Genomic DNA, 20,990 nt, shown 5'->3' on the forward strand with positions numbered 1-20,990 from the left:
CCCTCCTTACGTGGCTCTTCCCAATGCTGTTCGCCATGCACCACGGGGATGGCTTAGGGTGAGGGGGAGCCCCAAAACCTGTTCATTCCCGTCACCTGCTGCCTTGGCCCCCCCTGGGCAGGTCTCCTGGGCGCTGGACTTCCCTGGTAACTCTTCCCCCTCTCCTTGGGCCCTCGCCCTGAGAGCCACCCTAGGGGACTGCGCTGCCTGTGCCCCAGTCCTGCCCTCTCCCCTACTTCCCTGTCCAGCTGGCTCTAAGGAGACCCTCCAGGACCATCTTTAGCAAACAGGCCAGGGCTGTTCTCTGGTGGCAATTCACTAATGAGTTGTGGATGGTGAGCCTGGAGCCCAGAGGAATGACACCATTGCTCCCCAGCCCCCCAAAGGCCACTGCACATCAGAGAGCTGGGAGTCTCTACGTTCAGCCCTCCTGCGGTGCTTTTTCTCAACGTGCATTCCCTCCTCTTTGGGCAACATTCTGGAATTTTTGTTGGGGTGTGCGCACCTCCACCAGCTTAGGGAGCCAGCCCCACCCCGTGCAGGAGGTGGGCGTACGGTCACCTGGCTTAGAGCTGAATCCTGTTCTCTGCCAGGTCCCTGCCTCAGAGATGAACACACCCCACTCTGGCCAGTGAGATGTGGAAGAGAGGGCTCCTGGGGCTTGGGGGAGAAGGGGAATATTTCCCACTCTCCTCAGGGAGTTTCCAGAACCCCTCTTCCTTGTGCTGGGTGGAAGAAGAAGCAAGTCGTCTCTGAATGGTTGGTTGCCATCTTTCCATCATGGGGTGCTGGTTCCAGGATAAAGATAGCTCCTCCATCAAAAACACAGCACAGAGCCTGGCAGGCGTGGCTCAGTGGTTGAGCGTTGACCTATGAACCAGAAGTTCATGGATCGATCCCCAGGGTGAGGCGTGCAGGAGGCAGCTGATCAATGATTCTCTCTCATCATTGATGTTCCTATCTCTCTCTCTCCCCCTCTCCCTTCCTCTCTGAAATTAATTAAAAAATCTCTATATATAAAAGCCTAATATGCAAAGTGTCCCCTTGGGAGTTTGATCGCTTGCTATGATGTGTGCTGACCACCAGGGAGTGGCGTGGAATGAAAGAACACCCCCGCCGGCAGCCGGCAGCTGCTAGGGACTCTACCTGTGCATGAATTTCATGCACTGGGCTTCTAATAAAAAATAAAATAAATTTTGAATCTACCCCACTGGAAGGTGACAACCAATAAACTTGTCTATATCTTAGTCTTAGCTCTCAGTAGAGGAAGAATAATATTCTCCTGCGACTTAATAACTACAAGCAAGCCCTCACATGAGAATTGAGATGTTAGACCCAAATTTCCACTAGCTTTGTGGTCAGAAAAATGTCAAGCCACAAATTTAAAGCGGTCCTAGATTGATAATACCCCAGGCACATGGCAGAAGCAAACTCATATCCTCTCTAGCAGAATGCTGCTTGTGATGGTTAATTTCATGTGCCAACTCAACTGTGCTAGGGGACACCCACATAGCTGGTAAAATGTTATTTCTGGGTGTGTCTGTGAGGTTGTTTCCGGAACGGGTTAACCTTTGAATCAGTGGGCTGAGTAAAGAAAATCTGTCCTCCCCAATGAGGTGGGCGTCACCCAGTCCTTTGAGGGGCCACATAGAACAAAAAGGCAGAGGAAGAGTGATTTGTTCTCTCTGCCTGAGCTGGGACGTTTCTTCTTCTGCCCTCATCATCAGCATTCCTGGTTCTCAGACCTTTGGATTCACCCTGAATTACACCACCAGCTTTCCTGGTCCTCCAGCTTCCAGATAGCAGATCATGGGACTTCTCAGCATCAATAATCACGTGAGTCAATTCCTATAATAAACACACACACACACACACACACACACACACACATCATATCAGTTATGTTTCCTTTGGAGAACCCTGACTAATACACCGCTTAACCCAGGAAAAATTCCCACACAGTCACAATTATAATAAGATTTTATTAAAAACAGTTCAAATAAGACCTAAAAGTAGAAAGAAACAACAAGCAATATAATAAGGCCATAGATACTGCCATTATTAGACACGCATGAGAAAATAAGCATGTTTATGATTTTAAAAAAAATAAGAAAGAGAATCCAAAAATGAATAAGAAGCAAAGATTGTTTAAAATTACCTGGCAGAAATAAGGAGAAAATACTAAAGAGAACTTCTAGAAATTTCTTTAAAAAATGTAAATTTTCATTAGCTGAAGAGGGAATCAGTGACATGGAATATAGATCTGAAGAAATTCACATAAAGATACTAAGTTATCTTTAATTATATAAAAAAGAAGCTAAGTGGTATGGAGAATAGAGTATGACAATCTAAAATATGTCTAATTAGATCTCCAAATGTGATAATAGAGAGAAAAAGGTACAACAATATTTGAAGTAATAATGATTGAGAATTTTCCAAAACTGATGAAAGTCATGAATCTTCAGATTATTAAAACAAATCCCAAGTAGAAAAAAAGGAGGAATCCACAGTTAAATGTAATATAGTGAAATTGTGGAACCCCCAAATAAAAACAAGATCTAAAAAGCATCCTGAAACAAAATGTCCCCAAATGGAAGGCAGATTATAATAGAATAAAATATTTAAAGTGTTGGGTAAAAGTGATTGTCAACCTAGAATTTCATATCCTGTAAAAGTATCCTTCAAGAAAGAGGGGAAAGACATTTCCAGACAAATCAAGATAATCCCAAAGGAAATGCAAGAGGAAATGGTAAGCTAAGAAAGTGGTAAAAATGTGGGTAAGTCTAACCAAATATTGACATCATAAAATAACACTACTGGAAATGTTTAATTTGTAAAAGTATGAAGTAAAACAGCAACAAAAGTAGAACTAAAATATTGGAAATAATAGCATGAAAACCTAACATTATCCCTAGTGAAATGAACAAAATTAAAGTATTTCAATTATTGTATTATTCTGGAGGAGAGTAAACATACCGAATAACTTTAGACTTTGTTGACTATGTTTGTTAAAAAGAGAATTACAAAAGAATAAAAATGGAGTACATATTGATTGTGTCTAAATAATGTCACAATGTCTGCAACTTAGTTTCAAATGGTTCATTTAAAGTAGAAACAATCAAAAAATAAAACAAAATAGAAACAATCAGATAATGGGGAAAATTCAATAAAACCAAGTGAAATAAACCAAAGAAGAAGGATGAAGGCAGGAAAATGAGTAAAGTTGAACCCAGAAAAAAAAAGACAAATAGAAATATATACAAATACACCAGTAACCATAATGCATCTAAGTGCTCCAAAACATTCTGTTTATATGAATAGACTTTTTTAAAGATATAAATTATCAGGTTATTTCATTTTTAAGACAATTGTATGTTATTTATGAAACATGTAGAATGGACATATACAAAAGAAAGCTGGCTTGACTATATTAATAATGGACAGGAGAAACTTTAGAATAGAAAGTTGTATTGAGAATAAGGAGAGTCACTTGATAATGATAAGAAAAAAAATAAATCACTTGGAAAATATAACAGTTGTGAATTTATGTATACCTAACAACATAGTCTCCAAATATGTATAAAGAAAATATTTCTAAAACTACAAGATCTTCACAAATTCACCATCTTCTCTCTTAGTCATGAGAGGTTCAAGCGAACCAACAACAAAAAAGAAACAGTAAAAATATAGAAGATTTGAACAACACAATGAATCAGCTTTATTAATGGGCATATATAGAAACCTATTCCAAATAATTGGCCAGATGGTTTTCCAGGTTAATTCTTAGAGACAGTTATAAGAAACATACTATTCCAATCTTTCAAAAATTCTTCAAAGAAATTGAAATATAGAAAATACTGTCCAACTTATCAGTGCCTATGCCTGGGAAAATAGTTCAAGGAAAATTACAATCCAATCTTATTCATGAATATAAATATAAAAATCCCAAACAAATAGTAGGAAAATCAATCTAATATTGTCTAAAAAGATTATGACCAAGTTGGGTTTATCCTAGGAATGTAATATTGCTTTAACATTAGAAAAGCAATGTTCGGTATAGTTCAACACAGTAACACATTAAAACAAAAAGTCATGACGCCATTTTAACATATTTAGAATGAGCATTCAATAAAATTCAACATGCATTCACGAGAACTTGGCAAAAAAAGTCCTTTGCAAAGATGAAGTAAAAAGAAACTTCCTTACGTGATATATAAAAATCCCCCCAAATACCCTTAATGATAAAATAAAAAAGATTACTTCTAGCACCACTCTGCTCATCATCATACTGAATATTTCAGCCTAGGTAGTCAATGAGGGAAAAGAAATTACACTGAAAGAAGAGACAATTCTGTCAGTATTTGAAGATATGATTGTATACCTACAAAACCTCAAAGAATTAAGAGACAATCATGAGAATGAAGAAAGTTTAGCTACCTATATTTGATAAATACAGAGGAAATACACAAAAATAACTGCATTCTTCTGTACCACCCACTAAGCATCGGAAATGCACATTTTAAAAAATGTTATATTTATTTTTATTTTTTAAATTTTATTTTTATAGTTGAAAGTTATTACAGATCGCCCCCCTCCTCTCCACTCCCTTCCCCTCCCACTGTTGTCTGTGTCCATGGGCTATGCATATATGCATGTAAATTCTTTGGTTGATCTCTCCCCCATCCCCCCCACCCCTTCCCTTGGAGGATCCTCAGTCTGTTGCTTGCTTCCATGTCTCTGGATCTATTTTGTTAGTCAGTTTGGAAATGCACATTTTAAATGTACCACCTCCTGTGATAATGGCAGTGAGATTTTGTAGGAGAATGCCATTCTTGAAGAGGCATGTCACAATGTCTGCAACCTAATTTCAAATGGTTCATCAAGGAAAAGCCACATAAGGAAAAATGTTAATAATTGTTGGGTGTAGGAGGACAATGTATTCATTGTACTAATCTTTCATATTTTCTGTATCTTTGAAAGTGTGGTCACACAAAGCTGAGAAAAACTACAAAGGTATACCACTTAAATGGCGACAAAAAATTAGTTACCTCGAATAGATCTACCAACATATGTAAAAACTGTTATGGAGAAAATGATAAGACTTTACAGAAAGGTAGTAAAGAGTGAATAAATGGAGAGATAGCAATTCATGTATAGAAGATACAATGTCATAGAAGCTACCATGTTATATCAATTGTCTCTTTAAATTGACATAATGGATTTAATACAATTGCAACCAACATTTTAATACATGTCGTTAGGACTTATCAAATAATTGAATCAACACCACCTCCCGGGAACTGACCTTTAGACCACTTCACAGCGGACATTCCCTTTTGCTTAGACCACATTTCACTTGCTAAGACTACATTCCACTTGCTAAGACCATTATCTTTCCCCTCAGGACCCGCCCAGAGAATTCTCCGCCCAGAAAAGCCCGCCTAGAGTCCTTTAAAACCTCTGACTCCCTGTCCCTGGGGGCTGGCACCATTTTGGGGCTCAGCCCATCTGGTTTTCCAGGTGACCTAATGAATTCATAATTCTTTACCCCTTTTGGCACTGTGCATTCCTCCTTCAGTGACCCTAACACATGTGTATTGGAGTTCATTGATGAGTTTAGTCTAAAATAAATATGCAAGAGCATGAGAGAATAAAGGACCAGGGATCACTAAGACACAGCTGGAGAAGAGCAAAGACATGGCAGGATTATTCCCAAATACACTGTCCCATTCAGAGGACCGACTGTCAGAGATGGGGTCTGTTAATGTCATTGTCGGAAGCTGTACAATGGTATTGGCGTAGCGAAAAGTAGAAACAATGAGTGGGAAAGAAATGAGAGCATAGAAACAGCATCCGAGGAGACATGAAGGCTACAGGTGGGCATGCATGTCAGTGCAGAAGTCTAATGGGAAAACCCATTATCCACATGGAAGAAGATGGTGTTCGCATCCTACATCACATCATCCATGTGACTCAGCATGGGTGAATGAAAGACCACACATGAAAGTAAAGTGTGAGGACTTTCAGAAGATGCAGTGGCTTTGTGCTGTGACAGCTTCACCTGAGTGTGTTTCTGGTTAGGTTGGATCCTGAGAGATCTTGGAGATTTCAGGGGGCAGAAATGAAGCAGGGCCAGTTTCTGCTCCCACGCCTTGGTGCTGGTCTGCAGACTCACCTCCTTGCACGAGGCAGTGGCCTGGCCTGCAAACACTTCCCTTCCCCCCAGATCCTCCAGCTCCTGGACTGGGCATGTGTTTAGCTCTGCAAATGAGGAGCCCGATCCCAACTTTTGCAGGAAACCCTCCTCAGGGTCAAGGGCTACAGTCTGGCCTTGTGGGCTTTAGCTCATGCCTATGGGTCCCAGCTTGTCCTGGTCTCCCCCACTTTACATCTGCTGTGGATTAAATAATGATCTCCCCACCCCCCAAATTCATACCCCTAATGATTTGGTGATAGGGTTGTTAGGTAACTAAGGTTAAATAAGGCCCTAGAGTGGATTGGTGGAGTGATAAGCTTGATGTGCACACCACGAGGAAAGGTCATGTGAGGACGCAGCAAGAAGGCTGCCCTCTGCAAGCCAGGAAGGGAGCCCACACCAGGTACCGAACAGGCTGGCACCCTGACCTCGGACTTGCAACCTCTAGAACTGCAAGAAAATAAATGTGTGTGGTTTAAGCCCCCACCCTGTGGTATTTGGTCATGGCAGCCCAAGCAGGCTCAGACAACATCTCTCCCTGCCCCGTGGTCTTCAAGCTACAGCCCCAGAGGCAAAGACCAGAGTCAGACAGACTGGTTAGGCAGCAATCCTCTAACCAACCCCTTCTGCAAACACCCAGACACATGTCATTGTAGTATGTGGAGCACAGATCAAAACCCGTGAGGTCTCTGACACGGAGGAACCTTGAGGACACTGGGCTGAAAGAAATCAGCCAGACCCAAAAGGACAAAGGAGGCCCCTGGAGCAAAAAATAGAAGAGTGGGTGCCCAGGGCTGGGGAGGGGGAGGGAGAGTTAGTGTTTAATGGGGACAGAGTTTGGGAAGATGGAAAGTTCTGGAGAGAGATATGGATGATGGCTGCACAACAATGTGAATATAGTTAACTAGAGGCCCGATGCATGAAATTCATGCAAAAGTAGGCCTTCCTTCCCCCATCTGCTGGCACCGGCTTCCCTCTGGCACCCAGGACCCGGGCTTCCCTTGCAGCCCCGGCTTCGTCCATAAGGTTGTCCATATGGATGTCCAGTCTAATTAGCATATTATGCTTTTATTATTATAGACTAGAGGCCTGGTGCACAAAACTTGTGCATGGGAGGGGTCCCTCAGCCCGACCTGCACCCTCTCCAATCAGGGACCCCCAATTGGACATCCCTCTCACAATCTGGGACCTCTGGCTCTTAACTGCTCACCTGCCTGCCCTAACCACTCTACCTGCCTGCCTGATCCCCCTAACTGCTCTCCCCTGCCAGCCTGATCCTCCTAACTGCTCTCCCCTGCTGGCTTGATCCCCCCCCCTAACTGCCCTCCCCTGCAGGCCTGACCCCCCTAACTGCCCTCCCCTGCCAGCCAAGTCACCCCTAACTGCCCTCCCCTGCTGGCCTGGTTTCCCCTACCCGCCTCTGCCTCGGCCCCAGCCACCATGGTTTTGTCTAGAAGGACGTCCAGATGGTTGTCTGGAAGACAGCTGGTCTAATTAGCATATTACCCTTTTATGAGTATAGATAACACTGAACTGTACAACTAAAAAATGGTTACCAGAGTACATTTTATGTAATGTGTATTTCATCACAAAAACACCCAAATGTTAAATTGGCAAAATAAAGTTACTCAATATCATGTATGGCCAAAATGTAGTCAGGTGGAGGGCCGGAGAGGAGAAAGGTGGAGGGTCTAAACTGGTATATCCACTTTGAAAACTCTTCAGTATTCTGTAGCAATGTTGAAGATATGCAAACTTTCACCCAGAAATTCCACTCCTAAGTATGTGCCCTAAAGTACGTGCTAAGTGCCCAGAAACTTCCACAGGGATGTTCACGGAAACACTGTTTCTATGGCAAAAACGTGGAAACAACCCAAATACTGACAGGAAACTGCTGTCAGTCCCTTCTAATAGGACACGGAATAAACACATAGGGGTGTATTCACAGATGGAATATTAGACACCAATGGACATGAGAAAGCCACAGCGCTCCCCATTACCATGGATGAAGCTCTCAACACACTGAGCTAAAGAGCAATTTGCAGAACACACACAGATGATCGCATTCATATAAAGTTCTAAACATTCAACATTAAATACTACGTTGTTTAGAGGCATGGACCTATATGGTAAAACATGTGAAAAGAGAAAGAAATGGATAAACACACAATTCAGAATAGTGTTTTCCACTAGTGGGAATAACTGGGGGTGCCAGGAGGGGGAATACAAGCTGGGGTTCGCACGTAGCGGTATTGGTGACAATTTGTTTCTTACCCTGGACAGTGACTCCATAGCTGATCACTTATTTTTCTTTATACCTTTTTGCGTGAAATATATGTTCTGTTGTATGTGTGGGATATTGCGTAATTTTACCAATGCTGTATGTATAATCATTAACTCACTGGTTTTAAAATGTCTGTGTCGGAAATCGAGTCCCTTGAGGGGAACGAGGGAACCCTTCACCACCCGGTGACGATCTTTGGCCCCGTGCTGCTTAAGGGAGGTGATAATTCTGTGCTTTAGGTTCTGCACTTGAACCAGTTCCGAGTCCCCCGGGGCCCACAGCCAGAGGAGCAAAAGAGAATTAACTAGTCCCTGGATATAGGGTATGGGACGCAGAGAAGGTGTGCCAAAATGTTGTAAGAGGAGGCTCAGCACGCTCAGAGCCACCCGGAGCCACCTCTCAGGGAGCCCAGGCCCTTGGGCGTGTCCCCAAGAGACGGACGAGGCCCCCCGCCCACTCGGCGGGAGAGAGAACGCACCTCCCCTGGCCTCTTTCCGCAGTCCCCATGCTTTTGGCAAGTCCTCGGAGGAATGCAGAGCCCAGTGGCTCAAACAAGGAACAGGCTCTCGGTATTTGTTGTTTGTCATGGTTGAAGCAAGTCATGAGGCCTGGCCCCGAGGTGCAGCATGTCCCGGGTCTCAGGCCCATAAAGGGAACAATTACCTTTTATTAAACATTTACTGTGCCAGGCAGCACACTCCAGTCTGCCCCGTGTCGTTAGGAGATAGGTACATTGATTTCTCCGCTTCACAGCTGAGGTCGCTGGGGTGAGGGGTGGGGTGAGGGTGGGGGATTGCGGGGGGAGGGAGGGGACCTGAGGTCAGAGCTGGGGCTGTGGGCACTGTCAGCTCATGGGTGGCTAGATAGGAATCAGGGGCCTGAACTCCTGCCACCAAGACTTGGGAAGGTTCCCCTGCTCTCTGTCCCCAGGGACCCCAAATCCCACAGGCCCCCTTGGATCCAGACCCAGAGGGAGGATTTGTAGAGAAGGGTGCGCAGGGCTGTGGGGAGGGCAACAGAGGTCGGCACTTCCCTCTCCACATCCTCCTCCAGGGCCCAGAGTCCCCGTACCTGACCTTGGTCCTCTCTCCCCGCTGCTCTCACCTCCACGGGTGACACCCCACGTCTCGGGACCCGGGACAGATGCTGGCTGATGTGCACTGAAACCAGCGGCCCCCTTAAGCCTGGCGCTGGGGGCTAAGTTATAACTTTGTCTCCAACACACCCAATTCCTAATGATGGAGGGAAAAATGGGTCATTGCAATTTAAGCATTCCCCTTGGAAAGAGGAGGAGAAGCAGCATGTGGTGGAGAGCTGCCCTTCTGCACACCTGGTCCAGCAGGAAGGACAGGCCGGGCGTCCAGCTGTCCTGGCGATCCCGGTGGCCCCCAGCTCTGCCCTCGGGGACTTCCTTCAGTGGGAGTGCAGTCCTGGCTGGCCCTGGGCCGATCCAGGACGGCCTCAGTGGGGAGTGTCACGGCTTTGCCTGCTGGACCCGCTTCTCCAGCCTCAGGTCTGGGGCGGGCTTCCTGAGGGACGTTGGTCTCCATCAGCCAGAGGGCTGGTCAGACAAGCTCCTCGGAGCTAGACTCAGGCTTGGTCCAGCTGGCCCCCACAGCCGGTGTCCTGTTACAGAGAGCGAAGGGTGCTGGGTAGAGGACCCACTGCCCCAGCCAGGCCAGCTGGACACAGCACACGCTTGGCCTTTCACATGATTTGGTGACTTCTTGCCTGATGGCCTTTCTCCTTTAGAGATGTGAATTCCTGAGCTCACAGGCTTGGTCAGGTAAGGGGATGAGCAACACAGCGTGGCACCTGGTCGGTGTGCTCAGTCGGTTAGAGCGTTGGCCCACGCACCGAGCATGGGTTTGATTCCTGGCCAAGGACACGTACCTGGGTTGCAGGTCTAATCCCAGCCCAGTTGGTCTGGGCACGTGAGGGAGGCAACCAACCCAATCAATGTTTATCTCTCACATCAATGTTTCTCTCTCCTCCTCCTCTTCCTTCCTCCCCCTTGCCGCTGCCTTTCCACTCTCTCTGAAAATCAATGGAAACAATACCCTCGGGTGAGGATTAACCACAACAACACAGCAGTTCAGGCTCTTGGATTGCTGGTATGTGGGGGTGGCTCCTAGCTGCGCTCTTGCCCAAACGCCCAGCATCAGCACCCGCCCTGATTCCTAATCCACCCCCATCGGCTCCTACCCCCACCCTACAAAACACACTGCTCTGAAGAGAGCCACCTCACCTCTCGCCTGGGACCGATGCCCCCTGTGGGCGGTCTGCACCCAATGCCGGCAGATTGGAGCCACCCCTCCCCCCATGCTGGCCGAGGCCTCTGCAGGAACTGCACCCCAGCTCCATGCCTTCCTTGGCCCAACTCTGCTCCTTCCTTCTCCAGAGGGCTGACCCCAGTGACTCCTCAAGAAACTCCCTACGTCCAGGAATCCTGACACAGCACACAAGTTATTCAACCTCTTGGTGCCTCAGTTTCCTCCTTTGTAAAGCCTCAAGGCAACTTAGTTAGGTGGAGATGAGTGATGGCACATAAAGGTGTAGAAGAGCATCTGGACCTAGTAAATGCTCAATTCCTACTGCTGCTGCTGTGGCTCCTCCCAGTAGTACTTGCCCCTGCTGCTCCTCCTAGTAGTGCTGCCGCCACTGCAGCTACTGCTCCAGCTGCTGTTACTCCAGCTACTGCTCCAGCTGCTGTTACTACAACTACTGCTGCTCCAGCTGCTGTTACTACAGCTACTGCTGCTCCAGCTGCTGTTACTACAGCTACTGCCACAGCTGCTGCTACTCCAGCTACTGCTGCTCCAGCTGCTGTTACTACAGCTACTGCTGCTCCAGCTGCTGTTACTACAGCTACTGCCACAGCTGCTGCTATTCCAGCTACTGCTCCAGCTACTGTTACTACAGCTACTGCCACAGCTGCTGCTACTCCAGCTACTGCTGCTCCAGCTGCTGTTACTACAGCTACTGCTGCTCCAGCTGCTGTTACTACAGCTACTGCCACAGCTGCTGCTGCTCCAGCTGCTGTTACTACAGCTACTGCTCCAGCTGCTGTTACTACAGCTACTGCTGCTCCAGCTGCTGTTACTACAACTACTGCTGTTACAGCTGCTGTTACTACAGCTACTGCTGCTCCAGCTGATGTTACTACAGCTACTGCTCCAGCTGCTGTTACTACAGCTACTGCCACAGCTGCTGCTACTCCAGCTACTGCTGCTCCAGCTGCTGTTACTACAACTACTGCTGCTCCAGCTGCTGTTACTACAGCTACTGCTGCTCCAGCTGCTGTTACTACAGCTACTGCTCCAGCTGCTGTTACTACAGCTACTGCTGCTCCAGCTGCTGTTACTACAGCTACTGCTGCTCCAGCTGCTGTTACTACAGCTACTGCCACAGCTGCTGCTACTCCAGCTACTGCTGCTCCAGCTGCTGTTACTCCAGCTACTGCTGCTCCAGCTGCTGTTACTACAGCTACTGCCACAGCTGCTGCTACTCCAGCTACTGCTGCTCCAGCTGCTGTTACTACAGCTACTGCTGTTACAGCTGCTGTTACTACAGCTACTGCTGCTCCAGCTGCTGTTACTCCAGCTACTGCTACAGCTGCTGTTACTACAACTACTGCTGTTACAGCTGCTGTTACTACAGCTACTGCTGCTCCAGCTGCTGTTACTCCAGCTACTGCTCCAGCTGCTGTTAATCCAGCTGCTGCCACAGCTGCTGCTGCTGCTGCTAGTCACCCCACCTTCTTCTAAAACATGACCTGCTATAGCTTTTAGCAAAGCCCCACATCATCACAGTGATGTCGTCTAGACTCTCAAGGTGGCTGCCATGGCTCTAAGAACCATCAACTAAAGGTGTTCACTTCATGCGCACGTGAGTGAATCCTTTTCTAGAATTACCCCCCATGGGTGAACCGTGAGACTCAGCCTAGTGCGTGTCAAGCTCTGTGTCTTGTCAAACCACACTGTCACCTGGGACTGGCAAAGCCTGTGTTACCACCAGAGCCCCCAGTGCCTACCCGCCTCGGGAGCCCAGTGGATTGTGTTCTTCTGCCTTACTGAGTGAAACAGTGGTGCGTGCGTGCGTGTGTGTGTGTGTGCGTGTGTGTGTGTGCGTGTGTGTATGTGTGCGTGCGTGTGTGTGCGTGTGTGTGCGTGTGTGTGTGTGTGTGTGTGTGTGTGTGTTGTTTTTTAGAGTGAAACCGTTTTTTTCATCATGTCAAGGTTAGTATTTTTATGACATTGTTGAAGGCCAACATTTTAGACAATGAATGGCGGCATAATTGCAGACTTCCAGGTGAAGTGCAAATACTAGGGTACCTGCTGTGCCCTATACAGTATTTTAATAGATGCGGCCCTGGCTCCAACAATACCTGCTTATTGTTAAGCAAACTTCATTAAAGGTCAGCCTCTACACATGCTATTTCCAGTCCACGTCCTGGGCTTTCTGAAAAGCACCACGAATGACAGGTAAGATAACTCAGGGCTGATGAGGCATAACGGTGAGACCGCTGTCAGGAACCCTTTCCTTGTGGGCAACATGATTCCCAGGAGAACAAGACCCAAGACTAGAGCCAGGCTGGCAACCTTGGCAAGGAACGGCGGAGAGGGAGGCAGGGAGTGGCTGTGGTGTGGACAGAGGGAGCTGCTTCCCCCTCCTCCTCATCAACATCCCCCCTTCCCCCACCCCTGTGCCAGGGAGGAGATGGTGGGGGTGGGGACCAGGTGGGGAGGGCACCACAGGTCTGAGCACTGTCCTTGTCCGCCTCTGTCCGGTCTGCTTTGCAGAGGGGGTGCTGGAAGAGTCTGTGGGTGGGTCAGAGCTTGGAGCCTCCCAGAGCCCAGCGTGATGTCAGTGTGGGGCTCCTGAGGGCTGAGGGCGGGTAGATAGCTCACACCTCTGGGGTGTGCCTCCCCGCCCTGCCCACCCCCCAGGCACACAGTAGGAGGGAAATGTTTGTGTGTGTGTGTGTGCATGTTTGTGGGGGAGGAGGGGTGGGTCACGGTGGGGGAGATGCTCAGGGGGGTGCTCACAGAGCCCAGGGGACTAGTTTTAAGCTTGGTTTGCACAGCCAATCATCTTCTACCTTTCTTTTTTTGTTTTTAATAATTTTATTAAAATGTGTTTCAATGAGTAGTGTAGTTTTTGTTGCTCGTTTCAGAATGCACGTTACCTAGGGCTCGCAAGTGAAATCAAATACAGTACCAAATGCAATCATTTCCAGAGAGTTTATTCATGAAATGGGTCGCACTGGGCCCCGGATGTAAGCCCTGGGTGTTCACCCTTCTGCCCCCCAACACAGACAAGTCCTTTTAGGGGTGCCAATAATCTGAATCATTGCTTTCTTTGAAAAGAGATTTTAAAAATATGATTTTGTTTATAACAAGTTCTTAAAAATCTAAAATTTCCTTTTTTTTGCACAAGTTTTTCTCATAGTAAAACATGTTTATTTTTATGCGTACACATGTTTTCTTTATTCTGGTGAAAATACACACAAATAACTTTAAAAAAAGAAAAGATTTATCCAGTCTGGATCCTCCCAGGTCCTGCTGTTGAAGTGCTCACCCCTGCCCGTCCCCTCCCACACCAGCCCCTGCTGCTCTGGCTGGGCCGGGAAGTCCACCCAGGAAATTGCACTGTTTTTGTGGTTTTTTTCCTGGTTATACAAGGTTCCTAAAGCCCCGACTCTCTCTCTGCCAGAGAAACACGCGCCCAGCCCAGCCAGGGCGAGGCGGTGCAGATGTGAGTGAGGTCCGGCTCTTGGGATGGTGCCAAGAGCTTCGGGGCTGAACAGGACCTTCTGGGTGGCTGGCAGCCTGAGGGACGGCTGGCCCTCCTTCCATTTCTTGGGGCACGAGGACGCGTCCCCGGTGACTCTGCTTGGTTAGCATCACCCGCGTCCACACGAGGAAAGAACCGTACTGATCAATAAGCAGCCCAGTTCATTTGGGTTTGAATGCCTCTCGTTCAGTTGATTTTGAATATATGACATACTAAGCACAATTTGAATATATATACATATACATGTTTATATGTGTGTGTGTGTGTGTATACACGTATTTGTATGTGCATATAGACACAGGGTGGGGCAAAAGTAGGGCTACAGTTGTTTGTATATATATATTATATATATATATATATATACATATATATATTATATATATATAATATATATATATATATATAAAATAAAGTTAAAAAATACAAATAAACGTAAGGCATATGAGCAAGAGAAAACAGCCCAATTGAACTGTTATCATTGTCATTAGCTGGTTATTAGCACTAATGATAGGAAGGGAGCAAAGGGGAGGCCAGACATTAGAAGCCTGGTCCTCTGGCAGCTTCACCAGGAAGCTACAGCTCATGCTCCCCAGGGACCACCTGTCCAGTCCCTGCAGGTCCCTGGGGGAGGGATGGAACAAAGGGGTAGATGGGACATGCACAGTAGAGAAGGGGCTTGTCTAGCCTGGGGAACAATGGATGGCTGGGAGGGCGGAGCCACTGCTAGTGTGGGAAATCCTGGAAAGGTAACATTCCCAAGCGAAGAGTCCCCCCTCTCTGGCTTGCTCTTGTCTGCCTGCTACATAGCCCGCACTCGCCCTGTGCTCACCTGTTCCCTCTCCCTAGCCACGTGGCTTTAAGCAGCCACAGCCCCTGGCTGTGCGGACCCCACAGGCAATGGGCTCCAGCTGGGAGCACACGCTGAGCCTGCCAGACGCTGGGCTGGCCTCTGCTCTCACGGGGAGCAGACACTGCGGGCAGGGCCTTCATTCAGGCCCTGCTGGACTTCTTCCATGGCGAGACAGACAGAGATGGGGCCTTGGAGGGGGACCCCTTAAATTTTACATTGTCAATAAAGCTTTCCATGAAACCCCATCCTCCCGGGGGAGGGGACCTCAGGAAACTTTTCCTCGCAGGACCCCAGCGGGGGCTGTGGGTGCTGGCGGGGGGGGGGGGGGGCAGTGAGAGCACCAGGATAAGAGACCTGTGGTCAGGGGCTTTGGGTTCGCCTCCAACTACTTGGAAATCTCGCAGGCAACTGCCTAGCTGCTCTGAGAATCAGGAACGACAGCACGTTTCCGGATCCTGGGGGATTAAATTAGCCAGTGGATGGGGAGAGGCTTGTTCATGTGAAGAGCTAGGCAAATGCAAGGCAGCATCTCCCCCAGCGAGGGGAGAACTTATACCAATGGAACCAACGCAGGGCTGGGCTGGGCTGGGCAGGGCTGGGCTGGGCTGGCTGGAGAGACCTCCGGCCAGGGCCCTGGGTGGTGTACAGCCTGCGCTGCAGGACGCGGGGCGCGCTTTCACGCTGGTAGTCACGAGGGATGTGGACTGGGCCATGACATCTGATGCCAGAAAGTGTCTCGGGGAAGAGATGATTTATTCTAGTGAAACCACTAAACAAGCTCATGCTGAAGCTGCCTGTCCAGGCACCACCTGTCCGGGCACCACCCCGTCCAGGTCCAGTCACCATCCTGTCCAGGTCCAGTCACCATCCCGTCCAGGTCCATGCACCGTCCCGTCCAGGTCCATGCACCGTCCCGTCCAGGTCCAGTCACCATCCCGTCCAGGTCCAGTCACCATCCCGTCCAGGTCCAGTCACCATCCCGTCTAGGTCCATGCACCGTCCCGTCCAGGTCCAGTCACCATCCCGTCCAGGTCCAGTCACCATCCCGTCCAGGTCCGGCCACCATCCCGTCCAGGTCCGGCCACCATCCCGTCCAGGTCCATGCACCGTCCCGTCCAGGTCCATGCACCGTCCCATCCAGGTCCAGTCACCATCCCGTCCAGGTCCAGTCACCATCCCGTCCAGGTCCAGTCACCATCCCGTCCAGGTCCATGCACCGTCCCGTCCAGGTCCAGTCACCATCCCGTCCAGGTCCAGTCACCATCCCGTCCAGGTCCAGTCACCATCCCGTCCAGGTCCAGTCACCATCCCGTCCAGGTCCAGTCACCGTCCCGTCCAGGTCCAGTCACCGTCCCGTCCAGGTCCGGGCACCATCCCGTCCAGGTCCGGGCACCATCCCGTCCAGGTCCGGGCACCATCCCGTCCAGGTCCGGGCACCATCCCGTCCAGGTCCGGGCACCATCCCGTCCAGGTCCGGGCACCATCCCGTCCAGGTCCGGGCACCACCCTGTCCAGGTCCGGGCACCATCCCGTCCAGGTCCATGCACCGTCCCGTCCAGGTCCATGCACCGTCCTGTCCAGGTCCAGGCACCATCCCATCCAGGTCCGGGCACCATCCTGTCCAGGTCCAGTCACCATCCCATCCAGGTCCGGGCACCATCCTGTCCAGGTCCAGTCACCATCCCATCCAGATCCGGGCACCATCCCGTCCAGGTCCAGTCACCATCCCGTCCAGGTCCGGGCACCATCCTGTCCAGGTCCAGTCACCATCCCATCCAGGTCCGGGCACCATCCTGTCCAGGTCCAGTCACCATCCCATCCAGGTCCGGGCACCGTCCCGTCCAGGTCCAGTCACCATCCCATCCAGGTCCGGGCACCATCCTGTCCAGGTCCGGGCACCGTCCCGTCCAGGTCCAGTCACCATCCCGTCCAGGTCCGGGCACCATCCCGTCCAGGTCCGGGCACCATCCCGTCCAGGTCCGGGCACCATCCTGTCCAGGTCCGGGCACCATCCCGTCCAGGTCCGGGCACCACCCTGTCCAGGTCCGGGCACCATCCCGTCCAGGTCCGGGCACCACCCTGTCCAGGTCCAGGCACCATCCCGTCCAGGTCCGGGCACCATCCTGTCCAGGTCCGGGCACCATCCCGTCCAGGTCCGGGCACCACCCTGTCCAGGTCCAGTCACCATCCCATCCAGATCCGGGCACCATCCCGTCCAGGTCCAGTCACCATCCCGTCCAGGTCCGGGCACCATCCTGTCCAGGTCCAGTCACCATCCCATCCAGGTCCGGGCACCATCCTGTCCAGGTCCAGTCACCATCCCATCCAGGTCCGGGCACCGTCCCGTCCAGGTCCAGTCACCATCCCATCCAGGTCCGGGCACCATCCTGTCCAGGTCCGGGCACCGTCCCGTCCAGGTCCAGTCACCATCCCATCCAGGTCCGGGCACCATCCCGTCCAGGTCCGGGCACCATCCCGTCCAGGTCCGGGCACCATCCTGTCCAGGTCCAGTCACCATCCCATCCAGGTCCGGGCACCATCCTGTCCAGGTCCAGTCACCATCCCATCCATGTCCGGGCATCATCCCGTCCAGGTCCGGGCACCATCCCGTCCAGGTCCGGGCACCATCCTGTCCAGGTCCGGGCACCACCCTGTCCAGGTCCAGGCACCACCCTGTCCAGGTCCGGGCACCATCCCGTCCAGGTCCGGGCACCATCCTGTCCAGGTCCGGGCACCATCCTGTCCAGGTCCGGGCACCATCCCGTCCAGGTCCAGGCACCATCCTGTTCAGGTCCGGGCATCAACCTGTCCTGGCACTGACTGTACAATGGGCGAAACTAACCCTAAGGCAGCACTCTCCTGTAGAGGGTTTGTAGAACTGAATCACAGTTTTGCATTTTAATTGTCCTTTGACTTAAATGTATGGCTAGAGGCCGAAAGTGAAAGCATCAGTCAACCAAAAATGTGTCAAGCAATAGTTAGCTTGATCTAGAACAAAGTCCTTACTGGTCGCCATGGGCCAGCCAGGTGTGATGTGTCTTAGTAAGAAACACAAAGAATTCTAAAAACACGGAAACTCACATTTTAAAATTGGGAGAGTTTACATCAAATCAGCTTTCCAGCTTTTCTGTAAAACTCGGGAGATGGGCCTAACCGTGCTCTCACCATCCAGATGGGGCAGAAGCTGCCTCCGCGGGGCCCACAGTGCCGGAGGGCACCCACTTCTACTCAGGGTACCCGACTGTGTGGCCACGTGCGGGGTACACTGACATCCCCTCGGGGAAAGGCAATAATCAGCCAGCTACACAAGAGGAAGTTGAAACCATGAGTCTCCACTTAGAAAAGGGCACAGGGAGGATGGCACCCCTCCCCCGCCCCAGCCCTCTCTCCCTTTCTCCCCTCCCTCTCAGCAAATTCCTCCCTTCCTTTCACAGCCTTTTAGAGCTCACCCTCTAGAAGATTCTTCTAAGGTTTTTGGACTCACAAAACCACCAAGAACCACTTCTGGTCACTTCCTTGCACCTGCCACCTCCATCTCCTGAGAAATAGAACTCAGAGCAGCTCCCGTCTGGACACAGGAGGGAAAAGAAAGGGGTGTATGAACTCATATCTAAAACTGTCCAGCCGCATGGGAAACCAGGAATAATACCACCGTGCAGGAATCGGTGACTACACAAACTCTTTTTCAACAGTGAGATTAAGTGAAGCCATCAGAAATTTAAAAATAAAAGCATTGCCCTAGCCGGCTTAGCTCAGTGGATGGAACATCAACCTAAGGACTGCAAGTTCCGGGTTCGATTCCTGTCAAGGGTATGTATCTCGTTGTAGGCTCAATCCCAGGCTTTGGTCGGGGTGTGTGCGGGAGGCAACCGATCCATGTGTCTCCTCACATCTATGTTTCTCTCTCTGTCTCTCCCCCTCCCTCCCACTCTCTCTAAAAATCAATGGAAAAATATCCTCGGATGAGGATTAACAAAAAAAAATGAAATAAATAAAAGCATTTGTGGCCTTACATGGAATGACAAGGAGGTGACTCAAGGACTTGAACACGATGAAATAATTGCTTTTTGACAGTAAAAGGGTGCAAGTCGATTCACAATGGGTCGGAGCACAGGGATTCAGCGCCACATCTCAGAGCAGAGCTGGAAGGAAGGGACCAGCAGTGGTTCTTCGTGTTTTGTGAGTCCAAAAACCCTAGAAGAATCTTCTAGAGGGTGAGCTCTAAAAGGCTGTGAAAGGAAGGGAGGAATTTGCTGAGAGGGAGAGAAGAAAGGGAGAGAGGGCTGGGCGGCAGGGGCGGGGGAGGGGGGGCGGGTGTTGCAAGACTTTACCTTAATCTGATGGGAAGTAGGAAAACAGCTAAAGCAAACAAAACAGAAGAATGTGCCTCTCACCCCAAGGACTGGTCAGCCAGGTAAGATGAGGAAAAATGCCCCGGCCAGCGGGGTCTTCTAACGGGGGTACCGAGGCGGCGCACCTAAGAGAATGAGAGACAGACAAGGGACGCAAAGAATGGAGGCAAGACAAAGGGGTTTCTGATCAAGCCTCAAAACTTTATTTTTACAGCGTTCCTTATATGTGATTTCTAGAAGGGTGGATGCCTAGGAGGGGTGGGGGCTGACCTAGATAATCGGCTAAAGTCGTAACTATAGATAAAGGGTGTGGCAGTTGAAGGGCGGCTACAGAAGAAATGCTTTGTCCTCAGGCAAGAGGAGGTGGGCCTAGTTACAGTAACTTACTGAAGGTCAGAGTTAATCCTTTGACCGACTCTTGGTCCCTGACATCTCCTCCCTCTCTGTTTAAGAAACGGGAGTGGGCATTAATCGACCGAGGAGACATTGACCTGGTTCCTCCCGTGGGCTTTGCATACCCACCGTGTGTGGCTCTTGACATCTTTTGGGGAGGAGAGGCAGAGCCATTGTTTTTATCGATGTCAACCTCTATGCAAACCAGGTATACTCTCAGGGAAATCCAGAGGAGGTTGGAAAAATATCCCAACGTTCCCTTGCAATGCTTTGCTCTGCACCCGGTTCGATACCCATACCTCTGGCTCTGGCTAGAGCGTAGGTAAACATCCCTCTGGTTAAGATGCTGTCCCCGTAGGGAAGGAGCGAGTCTGGGTCCGGAGGTGCTCTCGCTCTTGGTAAACCAAGTCCCACCTATCCCACCTATCGGCCATTTCCAGGTGTTGATAATGAATCTGAATGGGTTTTGCTAAAGCTGAATCTATTTGCTGTTTTACGAGGTCGGTTATTTTTCTAAATGCCCAAGGGCCAAATGTAAGAATAAGGAGAAAACCAACAAGGGGACAGGGGACCAAGGATGGGGAGGAGGGTAGGGGAGGAGTCCATTCTTGACGAGGTCTTCTTGTAGCTTCTTGATCTTGTCTCGGACGATGCCAGACTTGTTGGCGTAGAAGCAGCATCGTTCCTGTAGAGCCAAACATATCCCTCCCTGTTCTGCCGTGAGCAAATCTAACCCTCTTCTATTTTGTAATACGACTTCTGCTAAAGAATCAATATGGTCCTGAAGATCACTAATGGTCCCTGAAAGAGAGTTTTGTGTAGGAGTGTATTGCTACTCCTAGACCTGCTGTGCCGGAAGCTACGGCTCCAGAGATCCCTAGACCAACGAGTAAGGGGATGAATCGGACAGCCCATTTACTACGCCCAGCAATGTAATCAAGACTGGGTAAGGGAACAGGCTCATCCCCTGGAATAATGGAGATGTCTGGGAGAATGTTAGCTTGTAAGCAAAGTCCAGTCCAATTTGTTGGCAGGGCTGTATAGGCTAGATTATTGCCACAAAGGAAAACTTGCCTGGGGGCAGGACATAGGGGCTCAGAGTAGTCAATGATTTTGGCA

General features: G+C 49.6%; 1 protein-coding gene across 1 annotated transcript; it reads left to right on the forward strand.

Moving 5' to 3' along the window:
- The first annotated feature begins 35 nt into the window (after positions 1-35).
- LOC129148144 (keratin-associated protein 5-4-like) lies at positions 36-11,637 on the forward strand. The gene is made up of 2 exons (XM_054712838.1): positions 36-58; positions 11,148-11,637. The coding sequence occupies exons 1-2, from the start codon at positions 36-38 to the stop codon at positions 11,635-11,637; spliced, it is 513 nt and encodes a 170-aa protein (XP_054568813.1).
- The last annotated feature ends 9,353 nt before the right edge of the window (positions 11,638-20,990 follow it).

This window comes from Eptesicus fuscus, chromosome 3 (genome assembly GCF_027574615.1).
Source record: "Eptesicus fuscus isolate TK198812 chromosome 3, DD_ASM_mEF_20220401, whole genome shotgun sequence".
NCBI lineage: Eukaryota > Metazoa > Chordata > Mammalia > Chiroptera > Vespertilionidae > Eptesicus > Eptesicus fuscus.